This window comes from Acanthaster planci, linkage group LG13 (genome assembly GCF_054643075.1).
Source record: "Acanthaster planci isolate LZ-2023a linkage group LG13, COTS_SCS, whole genome shotgun sequence".
In the NCBI taxonomy this organism is placed as follows: domain Eukaryota; kingdom Metazoa; phylum Echinodermata; class Asteroidea; order Valvatida; family Acanthasteridae; genus Acanthaster; species Acanthaster planci.
The window spans coordinates 2,085,579-2,106,498 of record NC_141789.1 but is presented as its reverse complement, the minus strand read 5'-3'; the positions used below and the strand labels follow the sequence as shown (position 1 = coordinate 2,106,498).

The 20,920-nt window shown below is 43.4% G+C and overlaps 1 protein-coding gene across 5 annotated transcripts in view; it reads right to left on the bottom strand.

The window, feature by feature from the left end:
- LOC110977099 (uncharacterized) overlaps positions 1-20,920 on the bottom strand; it is a 48,498-nt gene that overhangs the window by 12,763 nt on the left and 14,815 nt on the right. For 2 of the 5 annotated variants that reach the window (XM_087145194.1, XM_087145195.1), the window contains exon 19: positions 12,029-12,130. The exons of 1 other annotated variant lie outside the window; for it this stretch is intronic. In XM_087145194.1, coding sequence (XP_087001320.1) covers positions 12,029-12,130 — 102 coding nt within the window. Of the gene's footprint in view, positions 1-6,109; positions 6,378-12,028; positions 12,131-20,920 lie in introns of those variants that run through there. 2 more of the 5 variants (XM_087145197.1, XM_022230922.2) reach the window with 2 other exon arrangements.

Below are 20,920 nucleotides of genomic sequence, written 5' to 3'. Positions count from 1 at the left end.
TGGATAAAACCCTCGCCCTGTGTTTGTAGTGGATAAACCCTCGTGCACGCCAAACCGGCTACAAACAATGGCTACATGCATTGTTTGGCTTGCTTATCCACTACGAATGCGGGGCGAGGTTCCCCTCGTTTTCTCCGAATAACGCAATCTACATTCAGAATTCGCATCTTGGCATGAACCAAAAAAGCCCTTTTTAGCTTGTTATAGTTAAGTTCCGCAGACAAATGACACTGCGTTCGATTTGGATGTTTCCACATTTATTTGAAGAGATAAAATCAGAGAAAACATGTTTTCCCTAGAGGTACTTTTTAACTAGTAAAGGTGTTGCAAAGTCGATGAAGAATATCAATTCACACTGTAGTGAGAATTTCTGGTGAATCGTAAAATTGATCCATTGTGCTTAAAGTTTAAATATAGAAAAGTTCCAGTCATTTATTTTTATTCACTATATAATTTCCAAAAGTATGCTTATAGAAATAATCTACCGTGGAACTAAACTATGATGTAACATTGATACTGAACCATCAGTCTTCTTCGGTTAAAGCACACAGGTTTCTTTTGAAACCTGTGTACTTTGATCGAAAATTAAAGTAGCCGATGGAATTATAAAATCTAAGCTCTGGGTAACATTATGGAGGATACCGTGATTGTATCAAAGGAAAGTTACCTGCACAGTGTATTAATGAAGTTGAACATGAATCAGTTAATCAGTTCATTATTTCATTGTGCGCGCTCCTTTCACCACACCACCCCTGTAATTTAAAATAGGGCAACCCAAACGTTTGTAGCCAATACTAAGTGTATTATTCCTGCTAGTAGTTTTTCCAGGCACTAAAAGTCAGGGCGCCGGTTTCGTTCTGTCTTACGTAAAACATTATTGTACAATGGTAATTTAATATTTTGTCTGTTTGTTCCTGTGGAGGTGTTCTTTGTTTAAAGAATGACAGGAATGGACATGAAGGGAAGCGTGTGTGACTTCTGACCCGTACACCTTCTGATCACGAAGAAGAGTAATGTCAAACATTTCTGTGGGTGAGGCCTGAGTGTTGACAGCATCAGGTATCAACTTTGCCTAGTAAAAACCTCATTACAGCGCGCTGCAGCGGTGAGATCTGTCACCAAGGCTTGGTCAGTTGTCAGTTCGGCAACTCCAAAGGCAAAAAACAATCTCTCTGAGACCCCCCCCCAACATCCTCCCATTCTGTAGACTGCTTGAGGAAAACACTCAGCCTTCCAAGACCGTGATCAATGAAATAACCGTAACCGTCCAGATTCTTCCCGGGGAAGTTCTCATCTCCCGAAAATTAAATCTTGCCAATTTTGTCCTTCAAGCCCTCTGGTACAATCTACTTATGGGCTGTTTTACCAACCTATCGTTTGTTTAAAATGATTAGATATTGATGAAAATTGACCGATGCTTTTGTGTAAGTAGGCTTATATGTTTTTCTGTTTATTAATGTAGGTTTCTTGAATGTTTATGTACATTTTATCTTAAACGTCGTATTAAAAGGGCTGTTAATGCATGATAATTATGAAAGAAACTGACACTAATCAAATACAGACATCTCTACATGTAAAATGGATGAGTAGCCTGAGCTACTATCCGCTCAAGGCAGGAACGAAAGAGGGCGTGTTTTGTAATGAATTGGCAGTCCTTTGTACGCATTCCCCGAATACGGGCACAGGTTTATACACGTTTGACACGGAGCACGCTGAGTACACGCAATAAATTTAGTCTGGAATGTATGGTCGTGCACGCCAAACGTGTGCAAAAACCCAGTTGGAAAACTTAGTACCATCTGCCTTTCTTTCGCCGGTGAGGGTGCACTTCAGTTCAGTTGGCGCTCTCAATGGAAACAAATGAAAATGCAGTACAGTTGTTACACATAAATATCCTTTCAGAATCAGGTCGATCAAGTCGTTAGGCAGGCACCGGATCAGTCGTATCCAGGCCGAGTCATCATGGCACGCTGAATCGCGGGCAGCGTAATTTTTTTCCTACAAAAAGTGTCCAATTAAGTTGACACTTAGAAACTTAAGTGCTAAGGTAAATGTTGGGCTTCACTTTCTTATTATGAAAACGTCCTCCAACCACCTCTTTCCACACCAAGAAAAAAAATTATTACATGTAGTATGACGCTCTTTTAACAGAGCTACACTGTAAAAACTCGGGTGTTAAAATCAACACTTTTGGGTGTTATCAGATGACCACACCATAGGGTGTTACTTTAACACTGATGATGCTACTTTGCACACCTATAAGTGTTACAGTGCACTAGAAGGTGTTACAAGTAACACCAAATAACACCAAAGTTTTAACACCAGTGAAAAGTGTTGGTGTAGTCTTCTGATAACACCGCGGGTGTTAAATTTAACTCTTTGAATGGTTACATTCTCTAGCAGAGTGAACTGTTTCCATCGACAGCCTGTTCCTCAACAATGATGTTCATTACCGGGGCTAATTCAGAAAACTCAATTCACTCGGACAACTGTGAGTTTTTTCTATATATTAACAGTATACACCACGAGGAACGAAAACATATTCCAAAAAATCAGAATGTTTCAGTAAGAAAATGCTTTTAAGATAAGCACCCATGTTTGCCTATGGAAAAACTGACGTTCAGTTACTTAAACACCAAACAAACTTTTCGCAAAGAATTTAATTTAAAAAGTGCATCTACAGCACACAATGTTAACAAATCAGGCTACATATTTTCAACACTTCAGTTTTAGTACAAAGGTTTGCCATGTGTTGCGCAAGACTTTCCTGTGTTCTTCCTGCATGAACGTCAGGAAAAGCGTGGCGCACATCAACTGGGTGAACGAGACCAAGTACGGAGCAACTATAATGATCATGGCTACACTTGGGCCAATTTCCTCTACATACATGGCCAGATTAAGCCCTACCACAAAGGGAATCCAGAAAAGACTGTAGGACCCCAGGTAAAATACGTATTTCATGGTTTTACTGGAGTCCCTGCCAAGCTGATGGATTCGGTTGTCCCCGACGTGGGGCAGCATGTTACGCTCGGTTTGTATTTTGCGTCGCTGCTCTCTGGCGATGCGTAATAGAGCCAACATGAACCCATTGATAATCAGGAGGGAGAGAAATGCTATGACAGAAACAAAAATGCTAAACATATAGAAGGGTGGATTCAATCTCACATATTCCACGTAAGATGTGGTGGCGTTGTTGACGTGCAACTCACTAGTAAAAGACGCAGCGGCATAACACGAAGAAACAAGAATGGACGAGAGCCAACTTGCGCCTATGAGAATGCCACACACCTTATTGGTCATTGCGCTCAAATACCTCAGCGGATGAGCGACTTTGAAATACCGGTCCCCGGCTACGAGAGAAGAGCTAGACAAGTAGGAGAACGCGATCAAGATAGCAGGAATGAGAAACAACGCATGTGCACGTAATGCGGCGATGTCTGGATACGTTGCCGAGTACGAGTACTGCATCAGAGGAGGGCATATGACAAAAATACAAAAAATGTTTGATATGCAAACTGATGAGCACAAATTGGCCAGGAAATAGTTGGAGGCGCTGCGCAGACCTCTGCTCAAAACCACCGAGAGAATGACATAGGAATGGATCAACAGACTTATCACAGCCATGAATATCACGGCTATGAGCAAGGCATACCCTACAGGGCTAAGTAAAGCATTGGGCTCTGTGTTCAGGGAAAAACTTAAACTGCTTTCCATCCTTTTAGCAATGACACATCTGATAAAGATCTCTTAAAAAGGCGCCGCAAACTGATCAATTACACAAAGACTCCTTGCAATTCTTTGGAAAAGAAACCTAGACTAAGACACGGTATAACAGTGCTATTCAAAATGATTGAAAATTACACAGCGAGAAAAAAATGAATAGATTTAGCAATTGGATATCAACAGTTGAAAGTTTTAAGAGGAAAGTACTTGGAATGTTTCAGTTTAAAACTGCTGTCTTACTGGGTCCCAACTTATTTGCAATTAGAATGGCAGCTTGTCAAGCTTGTCAAGGTCACGAAGTGGAAGGGGTTGGTAATGAAGAATCCAGAGAAGTCTTGCAAAGAAGTCTTGCGCAGAGGCTGGAGTTGACACTTCACGTTCGGGTGCAACAGCGGAATACCAGGTCAAAGGTCATTGATTCGAGTCCCCACAGAGTGATGAATTCGCTTTGTTTTCTGTTTATGAAACTTTACACAACGACCGGGGGTTTGACGAAATAGAGTGCCGTTGAATCTGCAAATCCTGGTGAGAGTGAACCGATTACACGAGTGGTACGGTCGCCGATCTACTGATCCAAGTTGGATAAGTTGGTATCCCTCACAGAAAACATATTCCAACTGATGGAAAGCCGAACGCAGAGGAACTTTACCAACCCCGCCCAGTTGACACCTGCTGTGGTTATTTCTGGTTGCTCGTACTCATTAATGTTTCCACTCAACAGAATACTAATAAGTGACTGGACAGCCTTCGAGATTTTCTGCCTCTCCGCATGACCACAGGGGATGACAGAGCTGCGTTTTATTCAGGATGAATGTCAAACTAAAAACGCACTTCCGATTTTAAGCATGATATAAATCCTCTTAAGCACGTTGGTTATTAAGCGTGAGTCTGTGTATTTCCGACACGGAACTGCCCTTCAGTAGACAGTGCACTCGAACAAGGAACCACAGATAGTATGGTTCAAGCAATTTAACCCACACCAAAAATGTCAGGATGTCAATGAATTGTCTTCTGGTACTTATGTGATGGTTTCCTCCAGTAGTCGGAAACATTTCCCCTTCTTCCAAAATCTAAGTCGAATCAATTTTGCGATGCTGCCGTGACTCACCCGTTTATAATGGTCTCGAAGAGCCTATTTGAGCCATGCAGAATTGATGTTTCATCCGAAAGCAGAGACAGCAGAGGAAATCACCTGTCAAATCCATCTTCATTAGATCCATCAACGTGAGCAGGATATTAGCTTGCGAGTAGTGATCAAAGGTAAATACGGGTGGTGCATGCAGTCGGGATGATCTTGAGGAAATGGGATTTTTAGTAGGTCATTTGCAATATCAGCCTCATGCAGAACCGTACCAGCCCTGTATTTTGCTTGCCTGTTGACAATCAGTAGGTCATTTGGGAGGGACCAGTATGGCCTAATTTCTAAAAGCTAAAAGCTCTCTAAAAGCCTCCTTAGCCTTGGTCATGATGTGTGAGTTTATTGATATGACCGGATGGACGGGGAGGTCCATCGTTTATTGTGCCTTAACTGCCAGTACGCATCCTAAAAAGTACAATCATCTAGGATACGTACAGGTACGTTTTTTTTTTAAAGGGCAGGCATTCTTTTGAGTCTTAATCACAATTCGGAAGAGAGCGGTGAAGATCACACTGTGACGTACTACACTGTAAAAAAACGTTGGGCAAAACAGTGTTGGGCATTTGTTATTTGCCCAACCTTGGTTAAGGCTACCACATTGTTGGTCAATTTTCCGTCACTGTTGGTCAAACATTGACCAACTATTGGGAAGAATTTGCCCAAAGGTTGCTAAGTTGATATTTTTTACCAACATTGGGCAAAATATCAACCCACAATTGACCAACCCTTTTACAGTGTAGGAATATGGCTTCTTTGCGACTCAGACACGCGAAATCCTACCGGTGTCTTATGGTCTAATCATTTCCTCATCAAAGCTGACAGAGACTTGCCACTTCCACAGAGGTGGAATACAAACGTCACTTGCAAATTGGTAAACTACTGCAGGACTTCTGTCCGTGGCCAATCAGGCGCCACCTTACGGCAAGAAATAGCCAGCTGCTTTGCTGTTAAAGTTTTGATGTTGTGGTACAACTTAGGGGACTGTGCGTGCAACGACCACTTCTGTCATCTTCCTTGACAACCCTCACACAACAAGGAGTGGTAAGACTTTCTACATCTACACAGACCATTGCTTTCACTGGGAGGTGAAATCACTGCTGTGGAAGGCTAGGTTAAGACGGCAGGTGGTAGACAGAGCCTGTGATTTGAAACCCTGACAGCGAGTTCATTGTTGAAAAATGGCAACTGCTGGGAAGGAGTTGCGAGGCGAGGCGTAGAAATCCTGGAGGATACGTACCTTTACTGGCTCTCCAGATGAAAACAATAAAAAGGTGGAAACCACAACAAGGATACGCATAGACGGGATGGAATGATATGGGACTCGGTGATTCTAGGGATGGTGCCAGATCCTTTTCACCGAGGACGAAATACCAGTCCCCATGTCATAAAGGCGGCTGAGTGCGTGAAGACACTTTGGAGATAATAACACCCGTCTGTTCCGAGCCAATACGACAAAACATACCCGAGGTTTGAAGAGACACGAAATCCAGGCAGCGTGGCACATAGTGTTAGTTTCCTGAAATGATGAGAAATCACTTTACGGTTACACAAAAACTGATGGAATGGTTCTTATTCTGAAAGATTAATAAGATTTCTCCATCATTGAAAGGCAACATCTTCATTTAACCCTGTCCATCACGTGCATACTCGTAAAATGTGGAAGTTGTGCTAGTTCAACTATTTGGAACATGAAACCAGGTTGATATGTTATGTGCAGCAAGTAACAGGGTTGAGAACGACATTGTAATACTCTCCAGCTCAGATGGAAGGCCATTAAGATTCGGAACACTGGTCGGAGAATCTTGGTTTGGAACTGGTCGTCTAGAGGGAGTGGTAATAATGGAATGAATTTTCAATCTTTGACAATTTTTCTGAGGTCTGGAAGAGAATTAGTGGGCCTTCACCACAATGGAGAGACACAATTCAACAGCTCACTGTGGGATGTCTCTTCCCACAACTTTAACGGTAATTTTAAGTCTTTTGGGAACAATCTTCTGTCTGATCTACCTTTGGATCATCTTTTCTACCATTCTCAGCCGCAAACTCAGAAATCATTCCAATGTTTTTCTAGCGAGTTTATGTGCCACTGAGCTTCTAAGCAACTTAGTGACCATTATCCAAATCAACCACGATATAAATTCCCCTTTTCCCAAACCAACAGTGTTGTTTTTGGCCGGCATCTTGGGTGCTGGTGCTGATGGCTATTTACTGTTTTCTGCAGTTGTTGCTGCTGACAGATATTTCAAAATTGCCAAGCCCATGCAGTACTTGCGACTTATGTCCAACAAAGTATGCGCCTGTATTATCTCAGTTGTTTGGGGTCTCCTAGCTGTTGTTTTTATTGGTTCGTTTGTTGCTAATCTAGGCTATTTTGACGCAGATATGGTATCAATCTGTGATCTGTTTCTGAATGAAAATTTCTTGCGTCAAATAGTCATCCTTTTGGACATATTTTTCATTTCCTCCTTGCTACCGATTGCGGCATCTGTTGTGGCCCTTGCCTCCATTTCCAGGAAGCAGCAACGCAGGATAGCGGCCGAGAGAATAAATTTGGGAAACATTGCTGCTGCCCACCAACAAGCTGGTACCAACGAAGAAGCTGGCCCCAGAAGGCCACATTCCCATAAATTAGTCTGGTATTCCAGCACGTACTTTGCAACAATCGTTATCGCATGGGTTCCAAACGCGCTCCTCATTACCCTCGTCATGTTAGGACATGTCAGCCTGACCCAGGCTTTGTACACTTTTATGTACGTGATCAATGGCATTGCGATTCTGCAGATGGGATTGGGGGCACTTTTTCTGGCATATGTACAAAGCGAGCATAGACAAGTGCTGCACAATGCGTGCCAGGCCATCCTTATAAGGTTGAAGCGTTAACCGATGTAGCCTATTTTTGGACTATTTTGTAATGAGCAAAGGTGCGCGTTGGGAGTGCCGTGCCCTTGTGGGTAAGAGCACCGGATTCGTGGTCGGCGGGTAAAGCCACAGGTTGCAGGTTCGAATCCAGCCTGGGGTCATGGTGCGTGTGCACTTGGGCAAGATCCAATGCCTCCCTCCACATAGGAGCAATTGGGTACCCTTGAGGGCAGAGATGGTTATTGTGGTTGATTTAGCTGCGTTGCGCCGAAATGGCGACATTGAGCTGTATGCACCCTAGGAAGCTGAGATGGTATTTTGAATGTTTCATGGGCCCTCTATAATGGGAACATAAGTACATTCATTTGCATGTTTTATTGCTAGTTCATACCATTTGTTTGATGAAAGAAGTACATTTATGTTGTAATTCCTGCCTTTAAAATCCATCCCCCATGGTCCACTGGTGTAAGATAATTGTACTTATTTATGCATGTATCATAATTATCATATATTAGTTTGACATAGGTTTCACTGTTGATGGTTTTCTGTAATGCCCAGGGGGGTTACAGCCTATTCCCTTTCAATATTTGAAACTATTTTTCATATCTTAATTTTTTCCATACCACACTGTGATTTCAATAGCATCCTAAATTCAGGTTTGTGAGTTGTGTTAATGGATATTCTATAGGCTTGTGTAAATTGTTATAGCTGTCTGTGAATAGTGAAAAATTCCTCAGTTTGGTCTCTGGCCAGGATGGCTTTTTTTTTCTTCAAATCATATCAAATAAAAAATGGATGAGTTGTACTTTAATTTCACCTTCAAATACTTCTGGTCATAAATCTACACATATGCCGCTATTGAACTTGTATTTGCAAAATGTGTCTATCTAGCGTACTCAGCTTGTAGGAATGAGGTACTAAAGAACAGAGCTTACATTTTTAAGAGAAATTCAAAATGAATCTGCTACGATTAAAGTTTCTTGGCTGTATTAAAGTAGGGGTTGGAATAACAGACACTAAGATCAGAGTGATTTCACGGAGGAAATTTCTGCTTATATTCTGAAACACGAGGTGTCCGCCTCTAACAGGAGCACCCCCTCATCGGTTGAAAAGAGCTCCGTTCGTCGAGAGTGTTCATTTTGATGGTAGCCATGCCTGTGCAACGCTTGTGTTTCATAGTCGATGCGCAGTTGGTACTAAAGGAGCCTCGATCCGCTGCTATAAAAACTACGCCCTCTCTAGGTCCAGCTCGGAGCCCATAGAGTGTTCCTTCAGACTAAGCTGCGCAATTAACCACAGACGAGTGAGCTCTCTAAGTAAAAGTTGACATGAATCTGACAGCCTGAGTATTTCTTCCGTGGAATTGGCTTGAATCAATCATTACCGAGTAATTCCAACGCTGACAGCTCTTGTTTGTGGTGCTATTTAACAAACAGCACGCTGGTAAGACCAGGCCAAAAGCTGACCGCAATGTCGTCGGCATGGCAGCGTTAGACGAGCGTGCTCCCATCTTGAGGACCAGAACTGGAGCACTGTGTCTGCAAAGTAACCTGCTCATGTGAAAAGCTGCTACACGGTGAATTTCAGTGGATTGTTGCTCAGAAAGTAATTGCTTCACTTCCACAGGCAGGGAAGTGAAAAAATAGAAACGAATGGAATTTGGCGTGAACAAACGTCAGCAGACGTGGATTGTGACATGCGCTAGTGCCATGATGAATGGGCTCTGCCATTGAAAACTTCTGGATTAAAGAGAAGGACACAACAACTGTCGGTTTCTGCCGAATTTCCTGGAAAATAACCAACCATGACAACAGTTGCCTTGAATACTAGTTGTAAGACGTCTGTGGAGTTTATCCAGAGCAGAGTGGTGCTTGTATATTACGTCCTTCCACTCAGCCCAAGTGCGACAACACGGTTCTGTGAGCCGGACGTTTGGTGACGGGGAGCACCACGCTCAGTGCAGACAGCTGAAGTTCGTGGAGGATCATCCGGCTTTGGCAGAGACTCGTCTCTACAAAGTGAAGCTTGAGGTGATACCAAGAAGCTTGGCAAATGGTGGCAACTTTCCCCGCAGTGGTGGGGAAATCCCTACATAGTTCTAACAACCAATAGAAGCTTAATGGCAGGTTGCTTGGCAAAGCGATCCGATTCCTCCTCATCAGTGGTAACTGCCTTGTCCTCCGTCCCACGCTGAGGGAGATCCAAGTCTTACCACATCGCAGATTTGGAACCTCGATCCATGATATTTGGCATGTGCAGTATGCAATCAGTGCAGAAGATGACAGCAACACTGGAGTTCCAACGTGACTCGACTTTCATCAGATAATCTGGACGCTCCAAATCTACAAGACAAAACTCGCCGTTCAGATTTGGGACTCTGCAGGCGGCTTGGTTAAAGTGACTTCACGGATTTGAATGGAACCTTGGAATTGACGTGGTGAGAGGCAAACACTGACCTCTTATCTCTCTGGCAGGTTCGCCAAGTCAGTCGGGCGATACCAAAATGGAAAACAACAACTCTCTCGTTACAGACGCCCCCGCGGATTTATCTCTGCCAAAGACGGTCACAGTGATTTTAAATGTACTTGGAACAATCGTCTGTCTTATTTACCTTTGGCTGATCTTCTCGATCCTTCTCAGCCGCAGACTCAGAGATCATTCCAATCTTTTTCTGGCAAGTTTACTTGTAATTGAGCTGGTTTGTATTCTTCTAATCGGGATACAAATCAACCTGGACACGAATTTCCCTTTTCCCAAAACACCTATGTTGTTGTTTGCTAGTATGTCAGGTGTATTCGCCGGTTGCTATTTCTCATTTTCCGTTGTTGTTGCTGCTGACAGATATTTCAAAATTGCAAAGCCAATGCAATACCTCCGACTGATGTCCAACAAAGTATGCGCCTGTATTATTATAGTTTCATTTGGCCTGTTAATTGTTACCTTGATTGGTTCATTTGTTGCTCACTGGCACAATTTCGACTCAGATTTTGTATCGGTGAATGATTTGTATACAAGTGAAGCTTTCTTGCACCAAACGGTCATCCTTATGGACAGCTTTGCAGCTCCCTCCTTGCTAATGATCGGAGCATCCGTCGTGGCATTGGCACGCATTGCTCGGAAGCAGCAGCGTAAGATAGACGCTGAGAGAATCAATCTTGGAACTATTTCCACCAATGGCCCTCAAGTCAAAGAGGAGGTCGGCCCAATCAGAAGGCCGTCTTCACATAAATTAGTCTGGTACTCCTGCACATATTTTGCCACTATTGTCATCGCCTGGGTTCCCAACCTGGTCACCATCACTCTTGTCATGCTTGAGTTGGTCATCCTCACGCGGACTGTGTACGTCGTCATGTTTGTTCTCAGTGGCACTGCAATAACGCAAATGGTGTTGGGGGCGCTCTTTCTGGTGTACATGCAAAGTGAACACAGGTCAGTGTTGTGCAATGCGTGCCAGGCCATAAAGGACAAGCTCAGGCGCTAACCTTCGATGTCAGCGACTCTTCAGCTAATTCGTTTGAATATAACGTACGCGCAGCAACCTAGATGAGAAAAGCAATAAGCTTTATACTTGGATTCATATAAGACAAATAATATTACTAATTTAATTGATATTGGCAGATTGCGCTGGGACACTCTTTCTGACGGAAGTGCGGAGCGAACACAGATTTGTGCTGCGAACTGCATGCCTGGCTATCATTATCAAGTTGAATGAAAAAACCGTGAAGCTCAGAGTGCTTTAATCTATTTTTCATGAAATTAGGATCCACAGAGTAGATGGGAATCTCACGATAAGGCTATCTGTTACTGCTGTGATAACATCTTTTCACCTTGAATACCTCAGTTCCTTTTTATCTGTTCCATTTTAATTAATGAAGTTTAATATTCATCTGAAACAGAACAATTTCCAACAGAATAGCTAACTCACATGGTGTTATAAACAGTTTCAAAATGAAGCCATCTGGAATGCACGCAAGTCACATTGAAAGAGAAAAATTTAGCTGCATAAAGAAGGGGCTGTGAGAATCACATGCAGCTCTTGGTGATAAGCACGAAATCCACGCTCAGAGGAGCAATATGGGAGGAAAAAAATCTGTGGACACTCCTCGACATAAAACTGGTCCATGAAGTCTATGTCATATATCCCACATAATAGCGCTGATATAGTTCGTTTCGTCAGACCGAGTTGCGTAAATTAGCCAGGGACATGTGACAACTCCATCAAAATATGTGTCTTGAAACCGACAGCCAATATGACGTGCCTCCCTAATTTTTGGGGGAATCAGTTTTGTAAGCAATAATCAGTTTCACCTCTGCGATGACAGTGCTGGTGTCTTGCGGTAACTGACAGGTCGCAATTAATACCGGCTCCAAGAAACTTCGGTAACCCCGACTGCCAATTCATGTGAATATCTGGCGAAAAGAAGAATCAATCGTTAATATTAAAGCCGCTCACAGGTCTTTTACGCAGGCCATTGGCGGGTGTACCGTCACTTGACAACCAGGACTGATAGGATAAGGCACCGTGTTTTCAGGGTGCGACTACCTGCCACACTGTGGATTTCTGTGAATTCTCAATGAGAAAGTTAAACTGACCACTGAAATTATTCTGTGTGGGGAAAAACGTGTTGCGAAGCAAATACCGATAGTGTAAGCAGCGTAAGACTCAGATTATGACCAAATGATAGCGACTTCCAAGACATGGCATATTCAGACGGACCCTGATGTTGAGATGTTTGGTTGAAAGAACTCACACAGATTGAAGCTGCCAGTTTCCACTGCAACTGTCAAGACGATTTTCCTGGAACACCTGATGCCAGTGTTTATGACAAGTCTGTGTTTGTTGCCATGCAAAGGAAAGTGTGTTGTATGTCATTTATGAACTGAGTCACTGAAGGACATACGTGTGGCTACAACAGAGAGTGGAGCTGCGTGGAAGAAAACATGTCTTTAAAGAAGAACCTTTAAGAGGTGAAGTTTGAATGATCGTGTAGAAAACCTCAGCAATAACTGGAAACTCACGAGTGATGCTACAGCATAGCAATCGTGTTGATATCTAATCTCACAACCTCATGCCGTGTTGTACATTTCTCACTCCTATGTACGACAAGGAGAGGTCCGAGACTGAAACAGAGCACACAGTGGACTGGCAATCAAATTCCTGGGACACGTTCTGTGTGGCAAACAGGTATCTCAACCTCCTTGCCCAAACTTGAAGATCGACCAAGTGTTTCGGATCAAACCAAACTGTACGAGTGGGGTGAGGAGCCCAGGTTCTGACGGGATTTCTGGCGCAAGTCAGTGCCACATCAGCCGCAAAGCTGTGAACTCTCGCCGATCATTAGAATCCAACGGCATCTGCACACCATTTGATAGATTTATACGGTTGGAATCTGCCAAAAAACTTGGCGCTGCCAAGAAAAGAACGTGAAAAGAGAGGAAACTGGAAGGGTTTTCTGAACTAACAATCTACAGTTCCTCCCCGAGAAAACCATCAACAGAATAGTAGAGGCCAACCCTCTGAATCAACTTAGACATAAGCGTCAGTGTTATCAATAATGTAAGATATTTATGACATCACGGTTTTCATAGATGAAAGTAGAATGGATGTCAATGGCTCATTAGAGAATGATACCGGTCATTTCTTTGCACTTTCAGTTGGTGTAAAGGTAGGCTTAACTGCGATTTATATTCTCTTCGATTTCGTTTACCTTTGGGCCATCTTCTCGGTAGCAGTCTGTCGCCAACTTCGGAATCACTCCAATTTTTTCCTGGTCAGTTTATATGTTAATGAGTGTTTGCTCTGCTTGGTAACAGCATTGGCAATCAGCGTGGCTGATATAACCGATGTCACCAACAAGCCCCTTGTGTTGCTGGGTATTGTCTCGGCTTTAACCTCTTTTACTTGCTACTTCTTGAACTCCTCAATCATTGCAGCCGACAGATATTTCAAAATAGCACATCCATTGAAATACGTACGCTTCATGTCCAATAAAGTGTGCGTGTGCATTATTCTGGTCGTGTGGGGAGTTTCACTCGTTTTTGGCATCGGACTGTACTTTGGCAGTACAGGCCTGTTCAAAAAGAGATTCCTTTCAATGCTGCATGCTTTTAGCAACACCAACTTGTTAATATTATCGACCATAGTGATGGATATCGTTCTAATTCCATGTTTGGTTTTCATTGCAGTATCTGTCATAGGCACTGTAATCATTGCCAGAAATCAACAGCGTAAAATACAAGCCGCGAGAATTAATCTCGGGAACATTGCTGCCGATAACCACGCCCACAACAATAATCAGGAACCTCGCCACCAGGCGCGCCCATCCAAATCAACCTGGTATTCATGTGTCTACTTCACGACAATTATCATGGCTTGGGTACCCTCTGTCATATTAACGAACCTGTTAGCATTCCAAGTAACGACTTATCAAGGTGTTTGGGTCTTAATGTACATTTTCGGCGGCGTGTCTATGTTCCAAATGGTCTTGGGGGCGCTATTTCTGACTTACACACAGAAGGACCACCGGTTGGTCCTGCGCAATGCATTCAAAGCTATCGTTAACTTGCTTGTGCGTGGGTAATGCAGATTAGGCACAGAATGTCAGATTCTCTTACGCTCTCTGCAGCAAAAGGGAAAACACCCTTTTAAAAAAGCAGCATCCAGCTAAAAGCTTGATAACATGCGGGAAGGTTTGGAAAGTCTACTGCTTATGGCTGGCAACACCGCATGTGCCTGTGTGAGGTGGATATACAGCCAGTAGGTAGTGACTTACATAGGCTTACAGGCGGCTATTTCATTCCAGCGACAACCACAAGTTGTTGATATGAGAAAACAACTTTAGCTTAGCCTCAGAAGAGCATGGGGGAAGGGAAGCCAGCTCGAACTCTCTGCAATGCGACTGGTACATGCAGGTCTTTATGATGATCCTATACGTATGGCCATACAGTTTGCCCACCAACCTAGTCACACAAATTAGGCACGGACATGACTTTGTGGTGACCCAAGTGACGTTTACGTCATGGAACCGACGGAAGCCACGCCTCGCCTCACCAACCGTCGAGGAATAAGTCTTGGTCATTACTGGGTATGGTCTACAAAGGCGCTCTTGTTTGCTTTAGTTAATTGGTGAATCCCAATTAAACCTGGTCGCAGGAAGGCTCCTAAACTTGACTGCCGATGATTGAATTGGTGAATAAATATCACAGCCGCAAGTAATTAAAAGCAACTGTGATCAGGTCTGCATGTCTGCCTTGATACGTCCACTTGATGACCAAGGCTCACAGGATAAGGCACGGTGTTTGCAGCGTAACCCTTTCGTTCAAATAGCAGTTCAGCGTTGACTTTCTTCAGATTACTGCTGAGAAAATGACTGCTTCACTTCCGTGGAAAGGGCAGAGAAAAGACTTGTTAGTTGTAACGAGGCAGAATTCGGAGTGAGCAGGCATCACAAGATGCAGACACGAAGTTATTTCGATGGAAGAATGGGACAAATGACAACCGCCGGTGTCTACCGAATTTGGCTGAAGAGATTTCGCTGGAATATCACAGATGTCTTATACTGCATATTAGTCTTTTGATTTGGGTACTTGTCCGAGGCTAAGTGGTGTTAACAGTCTTTGGAATCAATGCCATACTGACAGGTGTGGTTTTGCACTAGAGGAGAAAAAGCTATTTTGAAAACGTCTCAGGAATGGAAACTTACTTTAAAATAGCTTAAGTCCTGACAACTTGGAAAAGGCACTTGTGAAAGGACTGGAAGACTTAAACAATCAGACACCACCGGGCAGCAATCTCGGGTTCAGTAAAATTCTACGCATTGTGCCGCCTCCTGTGTTAAATAGAATGCCCTATGAATATCGAGCCAACCTGCAAGACGGTCATGACCTGTGGCTGAAGCAGAGCGCAAGTTGGATTGTGCCCAAATTTCTTCGGACATGCTCAGTGCGTCAAACGGGCATCTCAGTCTGGACACTTCACAGAAATGATATTGCTCAACTTAGTGCAGTGAAAAGGTCACGCTCTCTGATATACGTTGTCACAGAGGCCCTGGTGTTTGGGTCATGAACAACTCACGTGACCAAAATGATCACCGTTTTTAAGCACTCTTCACATCAGACCATTCCGACTAAGGTCAGTGTCGCATCAGTTCTTTAAACTGGGAAATCGAACCGATCATTGAAGTCCCACGATATCTGTCTCATATCATGGATTTAACACTATGTGAAAGTGCCTACCTTGAATGTGCAAAGGGCATTAGGGATACACGCATTGACATCGCCATAAAGAATTGACTTTCTGCAATTCCTGCATCGGAACGCCCCAAAACTGAAATACAGCTTCAGGGTCACTTTTACTACCGGTATTGGACGCAACGTTTGCCAACAAGCTGACGATCTGAGCCAACTCGGGCATCGAAAGGGTCAGTGGTGTAACTACTGCGCCGTTTATTTACGACATCATATTTTGTACGGTCGAAATTAAAATGGAGCTGAACAGTTCCTTAAGCACTGGTAATTCTTTGACACTTTCAGTGGGAATTAGGGTGACGTTTTCTGCGATTAATGCTACACTCTGTCTCGTCTACCTTTGGGTCATCCTCTCGGTAGCCGTCTGTCGCCAACTCAGGAATCACTCCAATTATTTCCTGGTCAGTTTATATGTTAATGAGTTTTTGATCTGCTTGTTGGCGGCAGTAACCATTGGCACGACCGATTTTACTATTCCCACTAACAAGTCGATTTTATTCCTCTCTTTTGTTTCATTCGCTGTCTGTTTCACGAGCTACTTCTTCAATTCTACAATGATTGCGGCCGATCGGTATTACAAAATAGCGAATCCAATGAAGTACCTACGCGTCATGTCTAACAAATTATGCGTCTGCATCATTCTAGTTGCATGGGGCTTTCCACTCGTTTCTGGTGTGGGGCTGTACTTTGGCAGTTTAGACATAGTCAAAGCGGGATTAATTTCAATAGATGATGTTTTCAATGACCGCAATTTGTTGACATTACTAGCCATACTGATGGATACTTTTGTAATACCGTATATTGTATCAATTACGGTATTCGTTTTTGGGCTCGTGAACATTGCCAGAAATCAACAGCGTAAAATACAAGAAGAGAAAGTTAATCTCGGAAACGCTGCCACCGACAACCCCACCCACTATAATAAACAACGACGACCCCAGAATGTGCGACCATCCAAATCAACCTGGTACTCGTGTGCCTACTGCGCCACAATTATCTTGGCCTGGGTACCATCTGTCATCTTACTAAACCTATTATCATTTCAGATAATAACCCTTCAACAGGTCTGGGTCTTAGTGTACATTTGCGGCGGTGTGTCTGTGCTGCAAATGGTCTTGGGGGCGCTGTTTCTAACTTATATACAAAAGGAGCACCGACAGGTCTTGCGCAATGCATGCAAAGCTGTTATTAACTTTTTCGTACATGAGTAGTACAGACTTGGTTGTTCTTCAATTGTCAAAAAACGTCTGAAATTCAGTTTCTTGTCTGTTCCCTTCAGAAAATCATCCTATGTATCTTTAAAGTAGAAATACTTTTGCTACAAATTTACGCTCTGTTATAAAATTACAATGCGAGTTAACTTCCACAGCAAATAAACAATTTCAAATTGATTCACAAGACTCAACGAAACGAAACTCAACGAAACTCAAGACTCAACGAAATTCCTGGCTGTATTTGGCAAGAGACTTAATTTCAAGCAGGGGAACTGGAAAGATTCACTCTCAGGCTGAGTTCATCGGTATGTTCATCAGACCAAGTTGAAAACTAGACACAGATACACAGTTAAGCTCAAAATTATTCAAACCCATTCCAAATTCTAGTAACATAGAATTGACAACCCAAAGACCTTCGAATGGACATGAAACAGCTTAGATCTTTGCCCAGATGAACTTTTGCAAAGGAAATACTAGTTTTTGTGTTTCTGAGTTGCCCCACACCTGGGTTTAGCAAACTGCCACTTTTTTTCATCAAAGGGTATGAATAGCTTATTGGCTTAACTGTACGGACATGTATGTGGTATTGCTGTGTGTGCAGACCGTGACAGGTCTTTTGTTGTAGAGGAACGCAAGGGAACGGGAGGGCCGTTCTCACGCGTGCAAAGTGGAGAAGCTTGAACAAAAGAATGCGTTCCTGGCGTTCGTACGCGTGCGAACGGTCTCTGTATTTTTGATGCCGTCCCTAACTGTGTTGACATGTACGTCACGAAAACGGAAACCGACGTGCTTCACACTGCTTCACCAATTTTCAGGGGACCAATTTTGTCCGTCATTACTAGGTACATGTAATTTAAGCTTTCTGCGGCAGTTAATAAGCAGATGGCCCCAGACAGTCCATTAACCTCGATTGCCAATAACTGAACTGGTGAATAAACATCACTCAGGCAAGTGATTGAAAGCCACCGCGATGTGGCCTGTGTGTCAGCCTTCATGCAGCCACTTGATAATTAAGGCCGACGGGATAAGGCACTGTGTTTGCAGCGTAACTCGTTCGTGTAAATAGCTGTTTCACGTCGACTTTCAATAGATCACTGCTGAGAAAGTAACTGCTTCCCTTCTGTGAAAAGTGGAAAATAGACTTGAAATCAGGTGGAATTTGGAGTGAACAAACAGGGCATTATCAATACTTGGGACAAGCAGAACTGTCAAAGTTCGACACGCCGTGGAATGCAGCTGTTTCGGTGGTATAGTAGGGCAGCAGTCAGCTGTCAGTTTCTGGCATAATTTGGTGGAATTTATTTCGCTAGACTACCACAGACATTTGAAATGTCGGTCTTATGACTTGTGTGACGAATCTATGGCAGGTGGAGTTAAGGTCTTTGCCGACGGACACTGCTTTACGCTGACTGAAGCCTTGCTGTGAAACGTTTCTCAGAAACAAACTGACAGGGATTGGAATATACCAGCCAGTAGACGCAGTCCAGCAGTAATCTCGGTTCCGTTCAATCCTACGCACCCTGCGAACTCCTGCGCTGAATATAATGATCTATGCTTCGAACACCAATGTCAAACATGGCCAAGACCTGTGACTAAAATTGACCTCAAGTTGGACTCGCAAGGAAATTCCTCGGACGTCGCTCAGTGGTACAAACGGGCATCCCGGTCTGATCACAGAAACAACGTTACCCACCGCTCGACCTGCACAGTCAAATAACATTGCTTTGGCAAAACTGACGCTGAAGATCTGACTCGAGAAATGTTTGTGTCAAAGTGACACCCAGTCGTTTGGGTCAAAACAGTCACATCGGTTCTACAAACTGGGGAGTCTGGCGGATCACCAGAATCCTACCGAATCTGCGCATTATTTCGATTGCTCTGTGCTATTTAAATCTGCGCATCTTGAGACTGCCACGGGAAAACATACGCCAAGAGGGAAGAAGACCTTTTCTGAAATAGCTGTCTGCAGCTTCTCCTTGAGAAATCCCACAAAAGAACAGCTTCGCAGTTACCTTTTGTTGGAGTGAAGGAAGCAGTGTTTTCCAATGGGCTGACCACTTCAGACCAATTCAGACACCAAAAGGGTCACTGGTGTAACTTCGTCAGCGGTAAGACATTTGCGCTGTCACTTTTTTGCATAAGTGGAATTTACAATGGAGGTAAATGACTCATCAAACCCTTATATCGGAAATTTATTGGCACTTTCAGTAGGTTTAAGGGTAAGTTTAACAGTGATTAATGTCCTCATTGGTTTGGTCTACCTTTGGATCATCCTGTCGGTAGCAGTCTGTCGCCAACTCCAGAATCATTCCAATTATTTCATGGCCAGTTTATACGTTAATGGCTGTTTGATCTGCTTGGTGACGGCAATAGTAATCGGCTTGACTGATCTAAACGGTCGCATCAAGAAACACGTTGTATTGCTAGAGGTGGCATCACTGTTGGCCTTTTCCACGGGCTACTTCTTGAACTCGTCAATCATTGCAGCCGAAAGATATTTCAAAATAGCACATCCATTGAAATACGTACACTTCATGTCCAATAAACTGTGCGTGTGCATTATTCTGGTCGCGTGGGGAGTTTCACTCGTTTCTGGCACCGGGTTATACTTTGGCAGCATGGGCATGTTCAAAGAGAGATTCTTTTCAATACTGTATATTTTCAGCAACCCTTACTTGTTGAAGTTAGCGACCATACTGATGGATATCGTTCTAATTCCATGTATGGTTTTCATTACAGTATCTGTCATAGGCACTGTAACCATCGCCAGAAATCAACAGCGTAAAATACAAGCAGAGAGAATTAATCTCGGGAACATTGTTGCCGATAACCACGCCCACAACAATAATCAGGAACCTCGCCACCAGGCGCGCCCATCCAAATCAACCTGGTATTCATGCGTCTACTTCACCACAATTATCATGGCTTGGGTACCCTCTGTCATCTTAACGAACCTGTTAGCATTCCAAGTAACGACTTATCAAGGTGTTTTGGTTTTACTGTACATTTTCGGCGGCGTGGGTGTGCTACAAATGGTCTCGGGGGCGCTGTTCCTAACGTATACACAAAAGGACCACCGGTTGGTCCTGCGTAATGCATTCAGAGCTATCATGAACTTGGTTGTACGTAAGTAAAATATACTTGGTTCTTCGATTTTCAAAAAAGGTCGACATTTATGTTTCCTGTGTGCTCCCTTCAAAAAATTCAAATCACCCGGTATATCTTTAAGGAAAAACCTGCCACAAATTCAAGCACTGTTATAAAATTACAATGAATCGCATCACGGTTCAACGAGAAAATCCCTGGCCGCATTTGGCAAGAGACTGATTTGCACGCAGGCGAAACAGGAAAGATTCACACTAAGGTTGTGTTTTATTCTGGCTGCGGGTAGCTAGAAGCACACGTGTCTTTGGAATATGGCTTCAGCCGCCAACAAGTGGCTTTCCATAGGCTTCTATGTTGTACATTGTATACTCCTAGTCACGGCAATAACAGCTGGGACTCTACATGTATGTGATGCAACTAATTCATTGGGTCTTTGTGATCTTTAACGTATGCCGATGCAATGTCCATCAGACCAAGTCGCACTTATTAGACACGGATATGGGGTAACTCTGGTAATGTTTACGTCCTGAGAATGGCAGCTGACGCGCTTCGCTTCCCTAATTTTCAGCGAACCAAGTTGGGAACTGTCATTATCAAGTAATATCTATCTTGACAGCTTTGGTTTGGTGTAATT